Source organism: Anabrus simplex, chromosome 10, assembly GCF_040414725.1.
Source record: "Anabrus simplex isolate iqAnaSimp1 chromosome 10, ASM4041472v1, whole genome shotgun sequence".
NCBI lineage: Eukaryota > Metazoa > Arthropoda > Insecta > Orthoptera > Tettigoniidae > Anabrus > Anabrus simplex.
Genome location: NC_090274.1, coordinates 114,887,062 through 114,909,239, shown reverse-complemented (window position 1 = coordinate 114,909,239; position 22,178 = coordinate 114,887,062). Strand labels below are relative to the sequence as shown.

The window sequence follows — 22,178 nt, the reverse complement described above, 5'->3', positions numbered from 1 at the left end:
TCCATCAAGTTCATTCCTAAATTAGCCTTTATCTCCTCATTCCGAGATCTGTCCTGCCACTGTTCCCATCTGTTTGTACCAGCAACCATTCTTGCTACTTTCATGTCTGTTACTTCTAACTTACGAATAAGATATCCTTAGTCCACCCAGCTTTCGCTCCGGTAAAGTAAAGTTGGTCTGAAAACAGACCGATGTAAAGAAAGTTTTGTCTGGGAGCTGACTTCCTTGTTACAGAATACTGGTGATCGCAACTGCGAGCTCACTGCATTAGCTTTACGACACCTTGATTCAATCTCACTTACTATATTACCATCCTGGGAGAACAAACAACCTAAATACTTGAAATTATTGACCTGTTCTAGCTTTGTATCACCAATCTGACATTCAATTCTGTTGAATTTCTTCCCTTCTGACATCAATTTAGTCTTCGAGAGGTTCATTTTCATACCATACTCATTGCACCTATTTTCAAGTTCCAAAGATATTAGACTGCAGGCTTTTGGCACAATCTGCCATTAAGACCAAGTCGTCAGCATAGGCCAGACTGCTTACTACATTTCCACCTAACTGAATCCCTCCCTGCCATTTTACACCTTTCAGCAGATGATCCATGTAAACTACGAACAGTAAAGATGAAAGATTACAGCCTTGTCTAACCCCTGTAAGTACTCTGAACCAAGAACTCATTCTACCATCAATTCTCACTGAAGCCCAATTGTCAACATAAATGCCTTTGATTGATTTTAATAATCTACCTTTAATTCCATAGTCCCCCAGTACAGCGAGAATCTTTTCCCTCAGTACCCTGTCATATGCTTTTTCTAGATCTACGAAACATATACAAAACTGTCTATTCCTCTCGTAGCATTTCTCAATTACCTGGCGCATACCGAAAATCTGATCCTGTCAGCCCCTCTGTGGTCTGAAACCACACTGGTTTTCGTCCAACTTCCTCTCAATGACTGATCGCACCCTCCCTTCCAAGATGCCAGTGAATACTTTGCCTGGTATACTAATCAATGAGATACCTCGATAGTTGTTGCAATCCTTCCTGTTCCCTTGCTTATAGATAGGTGCAATTACTGCTTTTATCCAATCTGAAGGTACCTTACCAACACTCCATGCTAATCTTACTACTCTATGAAACCATTTCATCCCTGTCTTCCCACTATTCTTCACCATTTCAGGTCTAATTTCATTTATTCCTGCTTCTTTATGACAATGGAGTTTATTTACCATCCTTTCCACTTCCTCAAGCGTAATTTCACCAACATCATTTTCCTACTCCCCATGAGCTTGGCTGTTCACAACACCACCAGGATGATTTCCTTTTACATTGAGAAGATGTTCAAAATATTCCCTCCACCTCTCCAGTGATCTATTATGAGTTCACCTGAATTACTCACAACACTGTTTATTTCCTTTCTCCCTTCCTTCCGAAGATTCTTAATACTGTCCAGAGAGGTTCCTGCTGCTTGACCTAGCCTTTCCAGGTTTTACCAAAATCTTCCCACGGCATCTTTTTGGATTCAACAACTATTCGTTTCGCTCTGTTTCTTTCATCTACATAAAAATCCCTGTCTGCTTCGGCCCTTGTTTGGAGCCATTTCTGATAAGCCTTCTTTTTCCGTTTACAAGCTATTCTCACTTCGTCATTCTACCAAGATGTTCACCGTTTCCCATCTTTACACACAGTTGTTCCTAGGCATTCCCTTGCTGTTTCTACTACAACATCCCATCCATTCACTTTCTATATCCTGAACCTGTTCGAAACTTTTTCACTAATCATATCCATGTACTTCTGTCTAATTTCCTCGTCCTGGAGATTTTCTATCCTTATTTGTTTGCAGACAGATTTCACTTTCTCTACCTTAGGCCTAGAGATACTTAGTTCACTACAGATCAGATAGTGGTCTGTATCATCGAAAAATCCCCGGAAAACGCGTATATTCCTAACAGATTTCCTGAATTCGAGGCGGTTAAGATATAGTCTATTATGGATCTGGTACCCCTAGCCTTCCATGTGTAGTGGTGAGTAGCCTTATGCTTGAAGAATGTATTCGTAACAGCTAAACCCATACTAGCACAGAAGTCCAGCAAACACTTCCCATTCCCATTAGCTTCCATATCTTCCCCAGATTTTCCAATCACCCTTTCGTATCCTTCAGTTCTATTCCCAACTCTCGCATTGAAATTGTCCATTAGTATTATTCTATCCTTGCTGCTGACCCTGACTACGATGTCACTCAATGCTTCATAAAACTTGTCAACTTCATCCTCATCTCCACCCTCACATGGTGAATACACGGAGACAATTCTAGTCTTAATTCCTCCAACTGACAAATCTACCCACATCATTTGCTCATTTACGTGCCTGACAGAAACTATGTTGCGTGCAATGGTATTCCTGATAAACAGCCCTACCCCAGACTCTGCCCTTCCCTTTCTAACACCCGTTAAGTACACTTTATAATCTGCTATCTCTTCCTAGTTATCTCCCCTTACCTGAATATCACTTACTCCTAGCACATCCAGATGCATCTTCTTTGCTGACTCAGCAAGTTCTACTTTCTTTCTTCCATGAGCCCCATTAATATTGATAGCTCCCCATCGAATTCCATTTCGTTTGCCAAGTTGCTTCCAACGAGTCCCTCGCCTGTCAAATGGGAGTGGGACTCCGTTGCTCCCATAGGTCTGAGGCTTGCTTAAAATGTTCTGAGCTCGGTAAATTCATGAAGCAGGATGCTACCCTACTTGCACATAGTCCAAGTGAGGATCTCTCCTGTAATGGGTTATGGACCACTGGTGAATTGTATAGTCCTAGCCGCCTCAGCACAAGGAGGGCCACAACAAAGAATATATCCAAAATGCCCACTCCCATTCCATAGCAACTGGTATCCAGATTCTCAGGACCACTTACTAGGCCACTCAGCCGTTGCCCATGGTTCACGAACTAGGACGTGATTACAGTAATGAGTGGGCTAAAAAATTTTTGGCAGGAAGAGAAGGTGTGGAAAACGAATCTCATGAAAGGATACCACGGACAAGCATCACTGCAGACAACATTGTTACCATTCGTGACATTATTGGTAAGATCAGCAATAAATATTTTGCAAATTGTTTTAGCCATAGAAATAAGTTACAGAAGTGTTCAAACCATTATCTGAGATGAACTCCATTTCAGAAAATTGTCTACCAGGTGGGTACCTCGTCTCCTCAAGCAGGAATAAATAACTTTACACCAGGAAGTTTGTCAGAGACCCCTGCGTCGCTACGAGGAGGAAGGAGAGGATTTATTGCATCGTATTGTGACTTTTGATGAAATGTGGGTGCATCATTACACCCCAGAGTTAAAGCATGCGATCATGGAGTGGCAGCGAAGAGACAAAGCAGGTCTGGTCAAGCCCAAAACATGCCCATCTGCTGAAAAGATTCTTGCAACCGATTCCTGCGACTTCACGGGCTTTCTGCTGGTGGGTTTTCTTCACAAACAAAGGACAATTAATGCAGCCTATTACTGTCATCTTTTGGATGAAGCATAGCTGCTTATTACAACACGCTATGCCGGCAACAGATCCGAAACATCATTCTTCTCCACGACCGTGTAAGGTCACATAGTGCTGCTTTAACGCGGGAAATACTGGAGGAAGTTCAGTCCAACTCGTTGGCTGATTGGTCGACATACTGCCCATTGGTTCAGAGGGTCCCAGGTTCGATTCCTGGCCGGGTCGGGGATTTTAATCGCTTCTGATTAATTCTTCTGGCTCGGGGACTCGGTGTTTGTGTATGTCCCAACACACTCCACTTTATATTCGCACAACACACCACAGTACCAACCACTACATAAACACACAATAGTGATTACATCTCTCATATAGGGTTGGCATCAGGAACAGCATTCGGCCGTAATAAAGAGCCAAATCCACTTGCGACACAGTTCGCACCCATGACCCCACAGGTGTGGGCAAAGCGGTAGAAAAGGAAGAAGAAACTGGAGGAAATTCACTGGACACCCTCCGTACAGTCCACATTTATCGTCTTGCGACTATCATTTGTTTGGACCACTCAAACACAGGCCTAGGAGGACAGCGCTTCGATGATGATGATGATGAAAGTGCAGAAGATTTGGTGCGCAACAAGTTCCGCACATGTCCCTCTTCTTTCTATCAAGACGGCATCAAAAACTTACCAATCCGATGGAGAAAATGTGTATTGAAGGCAGGACACTATGTAGAAAAGTGATCTCTGTATGTGTATTTTTTTTGGTTGATGCATTAAATTTTAAAAAATAATTCCAGTTTATATTTGAATTGCCTTCATAGTAGTGGTAATGGGCCATAACTCTTTTTTTTTTTTTTTTTTTTTTTTTTTTTTTTTTTTTTTGCTATTTGCTTTACGTCGCACCGACACAGATATGTCTTATGGCGACGATGGGATAGGAAAGGCCTAGGAATTGGTTTTTTTTTGGTAGTTGCTTAACGTCGCACCGACATAGATAGGTCTTATGGCGACTATGGGACAGGGAAGGGCTAGGAGTGGGAAGGAAGCGGCCATGGTCTTAATTAAGGTACAGCCCCAGCATTTGCCTGGTGTGAAAATGGGAAACCACGGAAAACCATTTTCAGGGCTGCCGACAGTGGGGTTCGAACCTACTATCTCCCGAATACTGGATACTGGCCGCACTTAAGCGACTGCAGCTATCGAGCTCGGTACCCCTAGGAATTGGAAGGAAGTGGCCGTGGCCTTAATTAAGGTACATCCCCAGCATTTGCCTGCTGTGAAAATGGGAAACCACGGAAAACCATCTTCAGGGCTGCCGACAGTGGGGCTCGAACCCACTATCTCCCGATTACTGGGGCCATAACTCAGAAGATATTGGTTTTGTGACCAATGTTTAAAGGATCTTTCTTCCTTTGTTTGTTGTCTGCTGCCTTTTTGAAGCACACACTGTATAATATGATGAACACAACGGTAGGTCTGTGTGGGAAGACGAAGTTGATGGAAGAATATCATATCCCTCTCTCTCTCTCTCTTCTAGCTCGTTTTAAGTTTGTTTCATTTTGGCATCTATTAAGTCATTAAACTCCAATCCCTGGTTGCTATTATTATGGTTTCAGAACAACAATAGAAGCACATAGCTGTACTACACTCTATCTTGATTGTCCTTTTATTCTATTATTTATACAGACTGTGAAAAAGGCAAATGAGATGGGGATGAACATAACAAAACTGGAGAAGGCTATAGCAGAAAAGGAAGGTTACATGGCTCTAGCCCACACTCGGCTTGGTAACCGTAGCCAGCGACCAGCCGTCGAACTAACCAGGTATCTTTCTAGCAACTAATAAACATCTGTTGTTATAAGGGGCGATCAAAAAGTTTCCGTTTCACGGCCGTACAGTCCTGAATTGGGATGCTAATCACGCAAAATTGCCGTGAGCATTGAGGCACTCATCCTGCTGACGCACCAGGTTGAAGATCCCCGTATTGTAAAACACCGTGTCCTGCTGCGTGAAGAAGTCCGTAACCGCCTGTTGCACATCCTCTTCCGACAGGAAGCGTCGACCTTTCAAGGTCTTTCGGAGGGGACCAAAGGTGTGATAATCACATGTGGATAATCGCTTTGTCCACCACCCGCTTGTTGTTGTTGTCCGTAATGGGTGAGGCTGGCCTCCCAGATCGACCGGCGTCTTGTGTCGAAACGTGACCCGCACAAAACTTGGTGCACCATTCCACAACGGTGGTTTTCTACAGACATGCTGCCCCATACACAGTCTTCATTCTCCGATGGATGTCCACCGGTGTTTGTTCTTTGGCAGCCAAGAACAGAATAACAACACGCTGGTCCTGTTTGGACGCATTTAATGCACGCACCTCGACACGACACGACTGCCGCACTAAGCCCTTTGGCTGCATCAGAGTCGCACTACATTGTATGTCTGTTGCAGCAACACCCCCAAATGGAAACTTTTTGATCATGCCTTATATTACAAAGATTTAATTTCTTAATTTAAACACTGTTCTGTGCCTTCCTATCCTCAACTTTATATAGCCAGTGCTGTCTGCGTCTACTCTAAACTAAAACAATCCAGACACTTTCTTTCGTTTCTCTCCTCAGTGTTAAGGCACTTTTAGGTTAAAAGGTGTTCTAATGCTTGCTTGCACATTGTACAGGGATGAAGGAGAGACACGACTGATAGCAGAGGTGCAGGATCTTAAAGAAAATGTAGAAAGACTGCAGGATATGTTGGCAGAGGTAATTATTATGATGATGATGATTATTATTTATCTATAGTATAGTATATCTATAGTACTGAGTAAAACTATGATCATTTACAGAAATAAAAATAGAAGTGTGTTGAACTATGGTAAATAACACTTTCACTACCAGCTGCCTGAGCACCCTGCCACTATTGGGCCCACCTACTTGACAGCTTGTGACTTTCCCCTCTTCGAGAACAATAATTGAACAAGAAATGCAACTATGCAAGCTAAGGGCGCCAATCTTTAAGTTGATGACTTAAAAACAAAAATTTATAATAAAGCTTGGACGGACTCTCATCACAGGGATGCTTAATGATAGTGCACTAATCATTAAGCAGGAGAATTAGAAATCAAAAGGCTAATTAAGGCAGACTGATTAAAGTGAACTAGGAAAATACTATTTATTATATTGAATATAAATGACGACGGTTTGACGAGAACTGAATTTAAAATAGGAAATGAATTTAACAAAAAATTGAATGACTCTACTTCGCGAAAATTTGCAATATTTTTAACTCGCTTGCTCACCATGTAGTCTTGCTCTGCTGGTCCTTGGAAAGCTTCCATCCTTGTAGCTGGAACATCACCGGTCGTCTTTGAGATATCTTCATCTGCAGCTAAGTACCATTCCTGCCTTGCAAATTGCATCAACCACTAATTGGATGATGGCTTTGAAACTATCACTCCCTGTTATGCTCTATCCCATATATTGGAGATGAGCCCTAAATCATAGTTAGAAAAACCTCCTTGGGTTATGTGGAGAGGATACTCAATTAACAATCCTTCCAACTTTACTGAAAATGTGCACTGAAGTTTCATTTCTATCTAGTTTAATGCTACCTATTGTCTTAGACTGGTATAAACTGGTCTAATACAGAGCTGTTCGTACTTCCTGATGAGAGTGGCTATACACCCATCATTCAGAAATTCCTAAGTACCACGTCGTGGTAACGAAGTAATGAATGTAGAAGTGATAAACTATCACACTAGTCCACTATGGTACAACAACCATAAGACAAGTTATCAGACCTAAAGCGAAATACAAGATAGAAGAATGATGCCAAGAGCTCCAACACGCCCTTTTATAACCTTTTCTGGCTCTAATTACAGGTCGCTACACGGGGTCCAATCAGTTGACACGTCTCTCCCCACTCCAGATATTAAAGTTGATGGGTCCCAACCATGATATCAACTGTTCTTCTATTAGCCCTTTCACTCAGTATCCATGGCAACATGACGCTCCTTTGAAAATATAGGCAGTGATCAGTTTGAATTATTCTGGTCGAAATACAGTAGCTGTGGTTACAACGCTTGAACACGTGCTCGCTTTTCCCAGAATTTGATGTCTAAATTTGTCCTTCCTTCTTCCTCGGTGATGTGGCAAGATAGAGGAAAATCTACTGCAAGTTAAATTTAAACGAATGTCGCAAGAATCTAAGTTAATATTAGGATATTCAGCCCTCGTTTACAAATTTCATGTTTTTGGTCCGTATTGAACAATATATAAGTAATAATAATAATAATAACTTAAATGTTTCCACCTTTTCAATACAATATATTCACAAAATTACAAAATTATACGGTACTAGTTTCGACCCATCTAGGGGTCATCATCAGCCGTATTGGAGCAAAGATCATTTGTGGCGAAATCCTAAGACAATATTATTTTAAAGAATAACAAGTGAAATGAGATGTTATGGTAATAGTTAATAATACAAGGAATATACATAATCAGAGGTTTTTAACAAAGAATAAAGTATAAATGGGGTGTTGTAAAAATTATAATCATGGAAATCAGTAAGTTCTTGTATTGAAATGAAATATGGCTTAGGAAGAGGGCTTAAGGTGGGGCTGAAGGGTGCGGGAGAAAGTGTAATTGTCTTGGAAAAGTACTTTTGATTAAATTTAGGATTGAGTTTAGGTTGGCTGCATTATTGTTTCTGAGGAAAGTGATAAATAGATCGAAGAGTATGTTGGGTTTCTCAGAGATTTCATTGAGATTGTGACTGGCATTAAAGTATTGGTCTAGGTGTATGTAGTAATTTTCCATTATGTTCAGTAAAGGGCCCTTGTTTGCTAATATGAGGATGTCCATGTCTTGTTCAATATTGGTGAAATTATGGTTATAATCTTGCATGTGTTGGCCGATGGCTGAAAACTTGTTGTATTTTATTGCGTTAGTGTGCTCGTGGTATCTGATAATGAAAACCTACATCGGGCAAACCGGGAGAAACTTCATTATCAGATACCACGAGCACACTAACGCAATAAAATACAACAAGTTTTCAGCCATCGGCCAACACATGCAAGATTATAACCATAATTTCACCAATATTGAACAAGACATGGACATCCTCATATTAGCAAACAAGGGCCCTTTACTGAACATAATGGAAAATTACTACAGACACCTAGACCAATACTTTAATGCCAGTCACAATCTCAATGAAATCTCTGAGAAACCCAACATACTCTTCGATCTATTTATCACTTTCCTCAGAAACAATAATGCAGCCAACCTAAACTCAATCCTAAATTTAATCAAAAGTACTTTTCCAAGACAATTACACTTTCTCCCGCACCCTTCAGCCCCACCTTAAGCCCTCTTCCTAAGCCATATTTCATTTCAATACAAGAACTTACTGATTTCCATGATTATAATTTTTACAACACCCCATTTATACTTTATTCTTTGTTAAAAACCTCTGATTATGTATATTCCTTGTATTATTAACTATTACCATAACATCTCATTTCACTTGTTATTCTTTAAAATAATATTGTCTTAGGATTTCGCCACAAATGATCTTTGCTCCAATACGGCTGATGATGACCCCTAGATGGGTCGAAACTAGTACCGTATAATTTTGTAATTTTGTGAATATATTGTATTGAAAAGGTGGAAACATTTAAGTTATTATTATTATTATTACTCGTTTACAAGTCGTAGTTACAAAGTAATGAAATGATAGTGAGCAAATGATCAAACATGAATTATAATAAAATTACATACGAAGATAAATATCATGACGTTAAATTCCTGAATTAATTACACATAATAAAATTAACATAATTACACTGTGACGTCTGGAATGTTACAAGCTGAGTTCTACATTAGTGCATATTAAAGAAAAATTATTTACAATTGTTTTCCTCACAGTTTTCACTTACACTTACACACCTTTTTTAAAAAATTTTTATTGAAGGAATGCCTCGAGAGTCCACCTTTTCAATACTTTACATGATTTTTATTAATTACATATACAGTAAGACGTGTTCAAAACAGAACTTGAATAATCAACAAGTATAATGAACCACCTAATCGAAAAGTTGTCTACTACGGAATGTCTCGGTCCCGGCGAGCTTACGGCGTTATGATGTTCTTATTATTGTACAATGCAGAAAATATTAGGAACTGATGCAGTCGTAAGTACAATATTTGTGCATTTCTGGTGCTGGTACGATCAGTGTCATTGTTTTGAAAAAAATGATGCACTTGTTTGGAGAGAGTGAGAATACAGATGGTGGAACGAATGAAGTGCTGGAAAATGCACCATCAATATCCAACTTATGTCAAGTAAGAAACGTTCCCTGCGAGACAGAGAACTTCATTCAAAGTGATGAACAACTCACGACACTCACATTTTCAAATCAGCTACAGCCCTTCTAGCGGAAAGGCCAAGAATGAGGAGGAAACGGAAGAAGGAGACGAGTAAGAAGATGAAGATCAAAACAGTGTTTTGTGATTTAAAACAATTTGCCATTATATATAACTCCTCCACACTTTTTTGAATTAATGTACTCAGCTCAGGACAGCATTCAGAAAGACACGATTAGAAAGAAGAAGAAAGAAGTTTCTTTGTTCGATCTGTGGAAGAAAACTTAACCCTTTTCAGTCCAATTTTCTGTCACATGTTCCAACAACCTGGTCCAAATTAATTTTGCACATTTTTACCTAGTCAGATTAAACTCAGAACTTTTAAACATGAGTCTAGTGAGTTACTTTTGGCTTTACACAAGTCATCAGTGCGGGAGTGAAAAATAACATAAAAAACTGAAGTGGAGTGATGCAGCTAGGAGGAACCTGCGGTCCTCTAGTATCCTGACCTGATGAATAACTTAGTCTAGGAGGCTCACTATCATGAAATGTTACATTCTGGTAAACACTATTGTCGTTTGCATTCCCATTTGTATGTGCGGAATTATTTTCAGCATCACTGTTACACAAATGATCAACACTGACCTGAGAAGCGTCATCATTGCTGTATGCCGTATCTCCTCCTCCACTCTGGCCCATTACTTTTGTGCGTCTTTTTGCTTTTGCAGCAGTCACTGGAACTTTCTCTTCAGAATCTTCAGAAGCAGCATATGATGGTCCGGGATCGTTCCATGCCTTTTTACGCACAGGTTCAGTACCTGGAGTTTCACTTGCAATGCTGGTGTTCACTACACCTTGACAATTCTCTAAACTCTTCGTCTAATTCAAACAAATAATCATCGTCACCGCTGTCTAAATAAATGTGCATACGTATTTCTTCTCCATTCATATTTGCCACTTTTATATTGCAAATTCAACTGAGACAATTCGAATTCACAGGTGAACACGCCTAGTACAACAGGTGTGCAGCACTACTCAATGTCAACAAAACACACCTGACAGGCCGCAGGTAACCATGACGATACACGGCTACATATATCTCTATTATTTCCATGGAGATAACAGAACGGCTTCCTTTGTGCACAAAAATTTGCTCTAGAAACTTCACGGAGATCGATCAATCTCAATCAGGTCAAATAACTTCAATAAATAACTTCTTAAATAGAACGAAACATAATGTCGAGGTGACCTCGACATTGGGAAGGTTAATGTTGTGAAGTACTGTATAGAGTTTTATGGTGGAAATACGTTGAAGGAGCATATAATCCACTGTTCTGAAATAGTATAATAATGTGTTGTAATAGTGCCAAAATGATATACAGTACTGTGTAATAATAAAGTGCAGTAATGATAATAAGTAACAAATCAGTGTAGGCCTATCACAGTACTACATACATAAATCTCAATAGCCAAGCGTCATACACAGGCAGATACAGGTAAGTTTTAAATAATATTTAAAATTACTGTTTTAAGGCAAAAAACCAATGTTTTGTGTAATATGGAAACTTGTTTAATTCGAAAGAAAAAAAAAGTTGGTTTCCTTGAGATTCCGCTTTGAGCAAGTTTTACTGTATAATATTACAATGTCTAATTGCGGGACATGTTTCACCTGTAGTTCAGTTCTTATGGGATTCAACTTGACATCTGTGGGCTGCCTTTTGGCGGAGGCTAAGTCAATTAATAAACAGCCAATCATAGGCAGCCAATCACTACGACAGAGCGTGTTAGACTCTAGTTACGGTTACTAGTGTTGTTGATCTGTTGTTTACTATAACCAAGTGCTATCAGCTGTGTGTTATATTGTGCTCAGTTCTGCTCGTGGTCTTTGTCAGTTCACTCGGTCATTCTTGACGAAGCACCAACAATGGCGGCTAAAAATGATGAGTCGATTGAGTGGTGAAAGGAGCACAATAATTTGATTCGCGATGACATAAGGAAGAGCGTTTCTCATGCATCGCGTGAAACTAAACAAGCCCAAGACCCAGTTTACGTGGTGGATGAATTAGCCAGGAGGCATGGGCACAACGTAGGTCGCCTTCCAACATTCCACTGTCATTTTAACACCATAGAACAAATTTGGGCCCAACTGAACAAACAGGTAGTTGCGAATAACCGACTATTCACAGTTTCAGATTTTGAAAGACTTCTTTGGGAAGCTGTAGGCCGTGTAAGTGCGAAAGATTGGAGCAAGACTCTGAGACACAATTCGAGATAAGTGAAGTTTGGGAGAGGGAAAGTATCACAGATGATTATGTTGAAGACGTTATCTCGTTATGGTCAAGCGAGAGTGAAACCTCAACAGACGATGACAATGCCGCTAGTGACTCAGAAATGAGTGGTGTATTCCCTTTGTAGCAATTTTCCTTTCTTAGAGGAAACTGAATCGATTAACAAAGCGAGCTCTTCTAGATGGTGAGTAGAAAATTCATTTCATTTTCTCACGTTTTATCTGTTCGAGCATTGATCTATTTATATATTATAGCCTTATCCTAAATATGTCATGTCTTATTGTTAATAAGGTATGGGTGTTGCTACAAAGAATATTTGATTCTGGACTTATAATCGAGTATATACATTTCCGTTCGTGTTGTGTGTTGGGAATCAGCTGTTTGTACTCATAACAATTTGGCACCAATATCTGACTTCCGGTTAACTGTTAAGTCGAAATCAAAGAAACTGAACTATAACTTCTATAGGCATCTTCAGCCGCTTTCTTATATATCTCACAGTCAGCAAACAAGAAAGCAAGGGGACTTTCAATACATCAATTCTTACCTCATTACGGAGCAAATAAGTTCCAAGTTTTTTCTTGACAAGTCCCCTCTTCTGATCAACGCAACAGATGGCAGTCCCATTTTAACACATTTTAAACACTATAAAACAACAACAGTATATTACAAAATGTACAATTGAACTTTTATACAACGTGAAAATGTTTTGGGTCTTTTTGTAAACTTTAAAAAGCCATGAGGGCCCTTGGAGGAGTGGAAGGTAAAGGCTTCCACCAGTGTTAACCTCGGCACATGATGGGGTAGAGTGGTTAGCTCTACGCCCGGCCGCTTTTGCCCCCAGGAATTAACCCAGTACTCATTTTTGGTGTAGGCTGAGTGAACCTCAGGGCCATATGCACCTCCGGAAGTGGAAATCTTGTTTCTTAAACTTTACGACTTCCTGACAGGGATTCGAACCCACGTCCTTCCAGGCGACCCGAGCACGCCTTTACTGCCTCGGTCAGGCAGCCCCTTTTCATAAACTGTAATAGATGTTAATCATAAATGTTTTTACAGACAGAGCAACGTGTGTTAGTTCAAGAACTTTTACCAGTGACATACAAGTGTATTATGAGCCTCAGAGTTTGTTAGCAATTTTAATCTTAGAAGTAAGAAAGCGGCTGAAGATGTCTATAAGTTAGGCAAAACATGTTCCGCACACATTGTAATATTACACTTTATAATTAATAAAAATTACACAAAGTATTGTAAAAGTGGACTCTCAAGAGACATTCTTTCTTAAAGAACTACATTGTTCAATATGGACCCAATTATAAGATTTATAACTTAATTCACCCTTCCAGTGCCTTTACCATGGACATAATCACACTCACTTTCACTATATGAAGTTGTCAGATCATCACCTGAATCATTTTGCAAAATATCACATATTTCTTCTGGGAATCACAAAACTGACAGAGGTTCAAAGCTTTGTCTACTACACAATCACCGTCACTTGCTATTTCACTCAGTTTGAGAAGCGTCAAATTGGCTTCTAACCAACGAGTAAAAGAACACAAAGGGAGGGTTGTACAGTGTTGAGGACACTCGAGTCATCTACCTGAAGAAAAACAGAGTTCTATGTAGAACTCTTCTGGTCTCTGAAAACACAAGCATATTGGAGCGTGCTACATTGAATGACTTTACTCCTCCACAGGAGCAAAGGTGTTAAAAGCAAAAAGAGTGACAAAATGAAATATGTTCAAAAGAAAGAAAACACAGTACAGATTGTTGATAACTGCACTTCTAAAGATTGAAGCAAGTCGAATGCAGAGGTTGTAGTGTTAATGACATGTCCTTGCCATTCTCGGACTATGTGATCCGCTGTATATACTGGAGAGTTGTACATCCCGTCCTTTTTCTTGAAGAACTCTTGTTGGGTCTTGGATGTTAGCCTTCAACATCCAGCGCCATTCCTCCTTTGTATTCATTTATGACACATGCAACATTCACTGAGCAAGGTTTACACATAAGATAATAGAGGAAGACATTTAAAACATGAAAATACGATGTCTCATTTTTATCAGCCTCCAAAAATCACACTGACATAACAAAATGATTTTATCACCGAAAGTTTATTAGTTTCATACTTAGTTTTCCACGTTGTCACAGAAACGATTTAGGCATTTGTTGCATCGTGACACCAGCTTTCCGATGCCCTCTGCAAAGAAGTTTACCACCAGTGAGATAATGTGGGTCTGGACAACCTCCTGCTTAATAAATTCCGCCAACAAGACAATGGTAGCCATTGTTTTCATGTTGCTCAGTGTCAGTTTTAAACTTTTTTGGCTTTTTTGGAGAAGAAGGATGCATCCACTACTTAGACTGTTCTTAGGTTTCTGAAGTATCATACAGGACTCAAGTTTCATCGCCAGTAACGATAGACTTTAAAAACTCTTCCTCCTCACTATGGTAACGCGTCAGAAACATTACAGCTGACGTCATTCACTGAGTTTTGTGATGGTAACGTGTCAGAAACATTACAGCTGACGTCATTCACTGAGTTTTGTGATGGTAATGTGTCAGAAACATTACAGCTGACGTCATTCACTGAGTTTTGTGATGGTAACGTGTCAGAAACATTACAGCTGATGTCATTCACTGAGTTTTGTGATGGTAATGTGTCAGAAACATTACAGCTGACGTCATTCACTGAGTTTTGTGATGGTAACGTGTCAGAAACATTACAGCTGACGTCATTCACTGAGTTTTGTGATGGTAATGTGTCAGAAACATTACAGCTGACGTCATTCACTGAGTTTTGTGATGGTAACGTGTCAGAAACATTACAGCTGACGTCATTCACTGAGTTTTGTGATGGTAATGTGTCAGAAACATTACAGCTGACGTCATTCACTGAGTTTTGTGATGGTAACGTGTCAGAAACATTACAGCTGACGTCATTTGCTGAGTTTTGTGATGGTAACGTGTCAGAAACATTACAGCTGACGTCATTCGCTGAGTTTTGTGATGGTAACGTGTCAGAAACATTACAGCTGACGTCATTCGCTGAGTTTTGTGATGGTAACGCGTCAGAAACATTACAGCTGACGTCATTCGCTGAGTTTTGTGATGGTAACGCGTCAGAAACATTACAGCTGACGTCATTCGCTGAGTTTTGTGATGGTAACGTGTCAGAAACATTACAGCTGACGTCATTCGCTGAGTGTTGTGATGGTAACGTGTCAGAAACATTACAGCTGACGTCATTCGCTGAGTTTTGTGATGGTAACGTGTCAGAAACATTACAGCTGACGTCATTCGCTGAGTTTTGTGATGGTAACGCGTCAGAAACATTACAGCTGACGTCATTCGCTGAGTTTTGTGATGGTAACGCGTCAGAAACATTACAGCTGACGTCATTCACTGAGTTTTGTGATGGTAACGTGTCAGAAACATTACAGCTGACGTCATTCGCTGAGTTTTGTGATGGTAACGTGTCAGAAACATTACAGCTGACGTCGTTTGCTGAGTGTTGTGATGGTAACGTGTCAGAAACATTACAGCTGACGTCATTCGCTGAGTTTTGTGATGGTAACGCGTCAGAAACATTACAGCTGACGTCATTCACTGAGTTTTGTGATGGTAACGTGTCAGAAACATTACAGCTGACGTCATTCACTGAGTTTTGTGATGGTAACGTGTCAGAAACATTACAGCTGACGTCATTCACTGAGTTTTGTGATGGTAACGTGTCAGAAACATTACAGCTGACGTCATTTGCTGAGTTTTGTGATGGTAACGTGTCAGAAACATTACAGCTGACGTCATTCGCTGAGTTTTGTGATGGTAACGTGTCAGAAACATTACAGCTGACGTCATTCGCTGAGTTTTGTGATGGTAACGCGTCAGAAACATTACAGCTGACGTCATTCGCTGAGTTTTGTGATGGTAACGCGTCAGAAACATTACAGCTGACGTCATTCACTGAGTTTTGTGATGGTAACGTGTCAGAAACATTACAGCTGACGTCATTCGCTGAGTTTTGTGATGGTAACGTGTCAGAAACATTACAGCTGACGTCATTCGCTGAGTTTTGTGATGGTAACGTGTCAGAAACATTACAGCTGACGTCGTTTGCTGAGTGTTGTGATGGTAACGTGTCAGAAACATTACAGCTGACGTCATTCGCTGAGTTTTGTGATGGTAACGCGTCAGAAACATTACAGCTGACGTCATTCACTGAGTTTTGTGATGGTAACGTGTCAGAAACATTACAGCTGACGTCATTCACTGAGTTTTGTGATGGTAACGTGTCAGAAACATTACAGCTGACGTCATTCACTGAGTTTTGTGATGGTAACGTGTCAGAAACATTACAGCTGACGTCATTCACTGAGTTTTGTGATGGTAACGTGTCAGAAACATTACAGCTGACGTCATTCACTGAGTTTTGTGATGGTAACGTGTCAGAAACATTACAGCTGACGTCATTCGCTGAGTTTTGTGATGGTAATGTGTCAGAAACATTACAGCTGACGTCATTCACTGAGTTTTGTGATGGTAACGTGTCAGAAACATTACAGCTGACGTCATTCACTGAGTTTTGTGATGGTAACGTGTCAGAAACATTACAGCTGACGTCATTCGCTGAGTTTTGTGATGGTAACGTGTCAGAAACATTACAGCTGACGTCATTCACTGAGTTTTGTGATGGTAACGTGTCAGAAACATTACAGCTGACGTCATTCACTGAGTTTTGTGATGGTAATGTGTCAGAAACATTACAGCTGACGTCATTCGCTGAGTTTTGTGATGGTAACGTGTCAGAAACATTACAGCTGACGTCATTCGCTGAGTTTTGTGATGGTAACGTGTCAGAAACATTACAGCTGACGTCATTCACTGAGTTTTGTGATGATAACGTGTCAGAAACATTACAGCGGACGTCATTCGCTGAGTTTTGTGATGGTAACGTGTCAGAAACATTACAGCGGACGTCATTCGCTGAGTTTTGTGATGGTAACGTGTCAGAAACATTACAGCGGACGTCATTCGCTGAGTTTTGTGATGGTAACGTGTCAGAAACATTACAGCGGACGTCGTTTGCTGAGTTTTGTGATGGTAACGTGTCAGAAACATTACAGCTGACGTCATTCACTGAGTTTTGTGATGGTAACGTGTCAGAAACATTACAGCGGACGTCATTCGCTGAGTTTTGTGATGGTAACGTGTCAGAAACATTACAGCGGACGTCATTCGCTGAGTTTTGTGATGGTAACGTGTCAGAAACATTACAGCTGACGTCATTCACTGAGTTTTGTGATGGTAACGTGTCAGAAACATTACAGCTGACGTCATTCGCTGAGTTTTGTGATGGTAACGCGTCAGAAACATTACAGCTGACGTCATTCGCTGAGTTTTGTGATGGTAACGTGTCAGAAACATTACAGCGGACGTCATTCGCTGAGTTTTGTGATGGTAACGTGTCAGAAACATTACAGCTGACGTCATTCACTGAGTTTTGTGATGGTAACGTGTCAGAAACATTACAGCTGACGTCATTCACTGAGTTTTGTGATGGTAACGTGTCAGAAACATTACAGCTGACGTCATTCACTGAGTTTTGTGATGGTAACGTGTCAGAAACATTACAGCTGACGTCATTCACTGAGTTTTGTGATGGTAACGTGTCAGAAACATTACAGCTGACGTCATTCACTGAGTTTTGTGATGGTAACGTGTCAGAAACATTACAGCTGACGTCATTTGCTGAGTTTTGTGATGGTCAGTGAACACTGTTGGTACACAATGCAAACAAAGTTTCTAGCATACAAAGTGATGAGTCACAACTGTGTACAGAGAAGACTTTGAAATGTCTGGGATTGCTGTAGAAAGTTCACTGATCATAAACCTCCATTTGTGGCGTACAAACGAAGAACTTCAGGTGGCTGTCGAGACGCGCGTTACTTCACTGGCGGCAGAGGGCACCAGAAAGCCAATAGAACGGATGCCTAAATTGTTTTGGCAATTATTTGCAAAAATAAGTATGAAACTACTAAATTTAGCGATACAATCATTTTGTTACGTCAATGTCCAACACGAAATTTCAAAACAAACTAAGAATAACAACAACTACGGATAGAATGTGGGAAGCCGCATGACTAATTTTTCGCTAGGATCACAACATAAATTTATTCCTTCAAAACTTTTCAAAAATGAGAAAAAAATTTAACTAAACTTTAATAATATAATTGAAAAGAAATCAATGTTCTTTGACATACCTGGGCAAAACATGTGTGCAGTGCACTTAAGATCAATATTATTCACATTAACATTAATACAAGAAAATGTTAAGAAAACTCATTTGCCTCCGACAACTTGAAATGAGGTTAATTGGCAAACTACCCAGTTAGTGGTAAATATAAGATCCGAAGGGCAAACTCATGCATAATTAAAGAAAATTTACATTAAATTTAAATGTAAATAAAAATCAAAACATGAAAGGAAGAACAGTGCTTACCCTGAGATAGCCGTAGCGCGAACACATTTGCTCGCTAAGGTGGTCAGATGAAAATGACGCGGACGTTACGTCACTGCTACTGAAGGAGCAGGGATGATTTACAAACAAGGAATGGTGCAATTACAAAAGGAAACCAATCAAATGCAGAATTCACTCTTGGATCTACAGAAGGTCGCTCGGGATCTCTGGTAACGACTTTGAAGGCCTGGCGGCGCTGTTATCATCTTGAGCACATTTAAATGCGGAGTGATGATTCACGTCAGTACTGAGAACATGTGTGTAGAGTTTTGTGACATTAGCTGCAACGATGACTTACTGGGAGGGCTACATAACAGCTCCTTCCAATGCTAAATATAGCTATTCTGCAATCCAAGGAATGTGCAAGAAGCATAATTTCTCGATACCAAAGAACAGGATCAGTGCTGCATTGAATAAAAAAAGGCAAATGCCGACTGGGTTTAATTCCAGAGAGGGGAAAAAACAGGCAAATCCACAACCAGCCACCAGCCTTACACCAGAAGTGGTGTTAACCCTGCCCCCCCCCCAAAGGAATATCGCAGCTAAGTTGGGGATGTCTGTTTCAACAGTTAACACCCTAATCAACAAGTACCGCAATTAGAAAAGCGGAATAAGTTGCCTCGTCACATGTTGTAACGTCGCAGTAACACAAGAAAGCTGTATGAGGGCTGCCTGGCAGGGGACAGATGGAAAAATGTAGTGATATTAGACAAAGCCTATTTGTATCTTAGTGATTTTAACAAACCCTGCTCGATTTATTACCGCACTAGAGACAAAATTTATCAGACATTGTATAAAGAATGCCAGGAAAGTTTTCCAAGGGGTTTCATGATCACCGCCAGTTAACCATTCACCGTGTCGCTAATAATGTGAAGGTAAACTCTATGTACAGAGGTTTTAACACCCATTTACAACACAGATATCCCAGCCCTGTAGAGTTCCTATCAGTTCATCCAAAATGATGCCTTTCACCAGCACAACATACATAGTAAAAGCAAAGCAAAGTCATGTTCGTACAGGTGGAAGGTAACCTTGGTAGAGTGGTTAGCTCTGTGCCCAGGAATTAACTTGGTATAGGCTGAGTGAACCTCACGACCTGACATGCATAGTGATGGGAAACGAAAAGTAGTACCTGAAAATGAATTATTTTATGATATTAATTTATACAGTTAAGACTCTCTGTCATACAATTCTATATGTCTGCATGTCCTTGAATGGAAACAAGTACGGTTTCAGACCATGAGGGGCTGTCAGGATCAGAATTTCAGTATGCATCGGGCAATTGAAAAATGCTACGAGAGGAATAGACAGTTATATTTCATAGATCTAGAGAAGAAATGACAGAGTGCCGAGGAAAAAGATGTTAGCCATACTGAATGGAATTAAGGGTAGATTATTAAAACCAGTCAGAGGCATTTTATGTTGACAATGGGATTGCAGTGACAATTGACGGTGAAATGAGTTCAAGGTAGTTACAGGTATTAGACCTGTGTTGTTTATAGTTTACACAAATCATCTACTGAAACGTATAAAGCAGCAGGGATGGATTCAGTTCAGTGGAAATGCAGTAACCAAGGAGCCTATGCCAACGACTTTGTCTTAGTAGTCTAATATCATGGAACTTGAAAATAGGTGCAGTGAGTATGATACAAAAATTAACCATTCCAAGACTCCAAAGATTATAGTAGTTTCAGTAGGAAAGGAACCTAAGAGAACTGAATGTCAGGTTGGGAATGTAAATCTGGAACAGGTAGATAATTTAAAAGTATTTAGCATGTGTATTCTCGCAGAATGGTAGAATAGTAAGTGAGATTGAATCAAGGTGCAGCAAAGCAAATGCAGTGAGGTTGCAGTTGCGATGAACAGTATTCTGTAAGAAAGAAACCACTCCCACATGAAAGTATCTTTACACCGGTCTCTTTTCTGACCAACTTTGCTGTACAGGAGTGAAAGATGGGTGGACTCAGGATATCTTATTCGTAAGTTAGAAGTAACGGACATGAAAGTAGCGAGAATGATTGCTGACACAAACATGTGGAAATAATGGCAGGAGGTACTCTGAATGAGGAGACAAAGGCTAAATTAGGAATGAATTTGATGGATGGTGGTGCGGTTATGTGAGGCAAATAGGGGAGTATAAGTAGCTTACCTAATAATGGACTTAGTCACGGAGGGTAAGAAAAGTAGAGAGAGACCGACGAGACGATGCCAGTTAGACTTCATTTCTAATGATATAAAGATAAGAGGTGTGGAATGAAATGAGGCCACAGAGAGAGTTACAAATAGAGGATTGTGGAAGCATTTAGTAAATTCACAGAGGCTTGCAGACTGAATGCTCAGAGACATAATAGTCTATAACGAAGATCGATGGATGTAAGTCTTATTTTTTCCTAGCGTTTAGTCCCGCATTGTTGCAGGATCCACTTTTAAACATGCCATCCTCCACTTCCTGCGGTCAAGGGTGTCGGCTTCAGTGATGCCTACAAGACGCATATCTTCCTTGATGCAATCGAACCATCTCTTCTTGGGACGACCTCGCGATCGAGAACATTCAGGATCAAATTGAAGGGCTGTATGTATCACTTAGTCAGCAGGGCTTCGGACGACAGGCCCATACCATCTAAGTCGTGCTTGGGGGTGAAGCTGATTCCTGCTCGTGGTACCCCTGCATAGGTACCTGGATTAAAATTCCAGTACTGAACTGAACATCAGCATTCCAGAAGTATCTACCAGTCAATATGACCCAATCGCTATATTCAGAACGGTCTTTATCAAGACCAACACTAACCATTATATCTGTAAATATTGAAGGTTTATCTCCATCTAAAGAAGGAATATTACACCAGCTTTGTCAAACTTACAAATGTGATATATTATGGCTTCAGGAAACTCACAGGGATGAGCAACTACGGCGACCAAAAATAGCGGGAATGAGACTTGTGGCTGAGATTCCCCACAGACAGTATGGCAGCGCTGTTTTTGCCAAACCAAATTTACAAATTTTGTCTGTGCAGCCACCAATGAAAATCAAATCGAGATAATAACTGTGGAACTCAGTAACTGCACCGTTTCGGGCATCTACAAACCACCAAATGTAGATTTCTCCTTTAAAATTCCAGATAACTACTTCAAGCAAAAGACAAACTTTGTGGTTGGAGACTTCAACAGCCATAACAGAGCATGGGGATATACAGATGATGATAATAATGGAGAAGCTGTGTTAGAATGGGCTGATGATTACCAATTACAACTTATTCATGACCCCAAACTACCTTCATCCTTTAACAGCAGTAGATGGCGACAAGGCTTCAACCCAGACCTTATATTTGTGAGTGAACACGTGGCACAGCAATGTGTGAAATCAATGTGCAATCCTATTCCAAATACCCAGCATCGGCCCATAAAGTGTCAACTTTTCTCTGCAATTCAACCAATAAAGGTTCCGTTTCAAAGGAGATATAATTTCAAAAAAGCAGACTGGGAGAAGTTCAGCTCAACCCTTGATAA

At 40.3% G+C, this 22,178-nt stretch overlaps 1 protein-coding gene across 1 annotated transcript in view; it reads left to right on the top strand.

Moving 5' to 3' along the window:
• LOC136882327 (tektin-1) overlaps positions 1 to 22,178 on the top strand; it is a 114,219-nt gene that overhangs the window by 83,991 nt on the left and 8,050 nt on the right. Inside the window, exons 5-6 of the mRNA XM_067154913.2 lie at positions 5,188 to 5,324; positions 6,173 to 6,254. Coding sequence (XP_067011014.1) covers positions 5,188 to 5,324; positions 6,173 to 6,254 — 219 coding nt within the window. The remainder of the gene's footprint in view (positions 1 to 5,187; positions 5,325 to 6,172; positions 6,255 to 22,178) is intronic.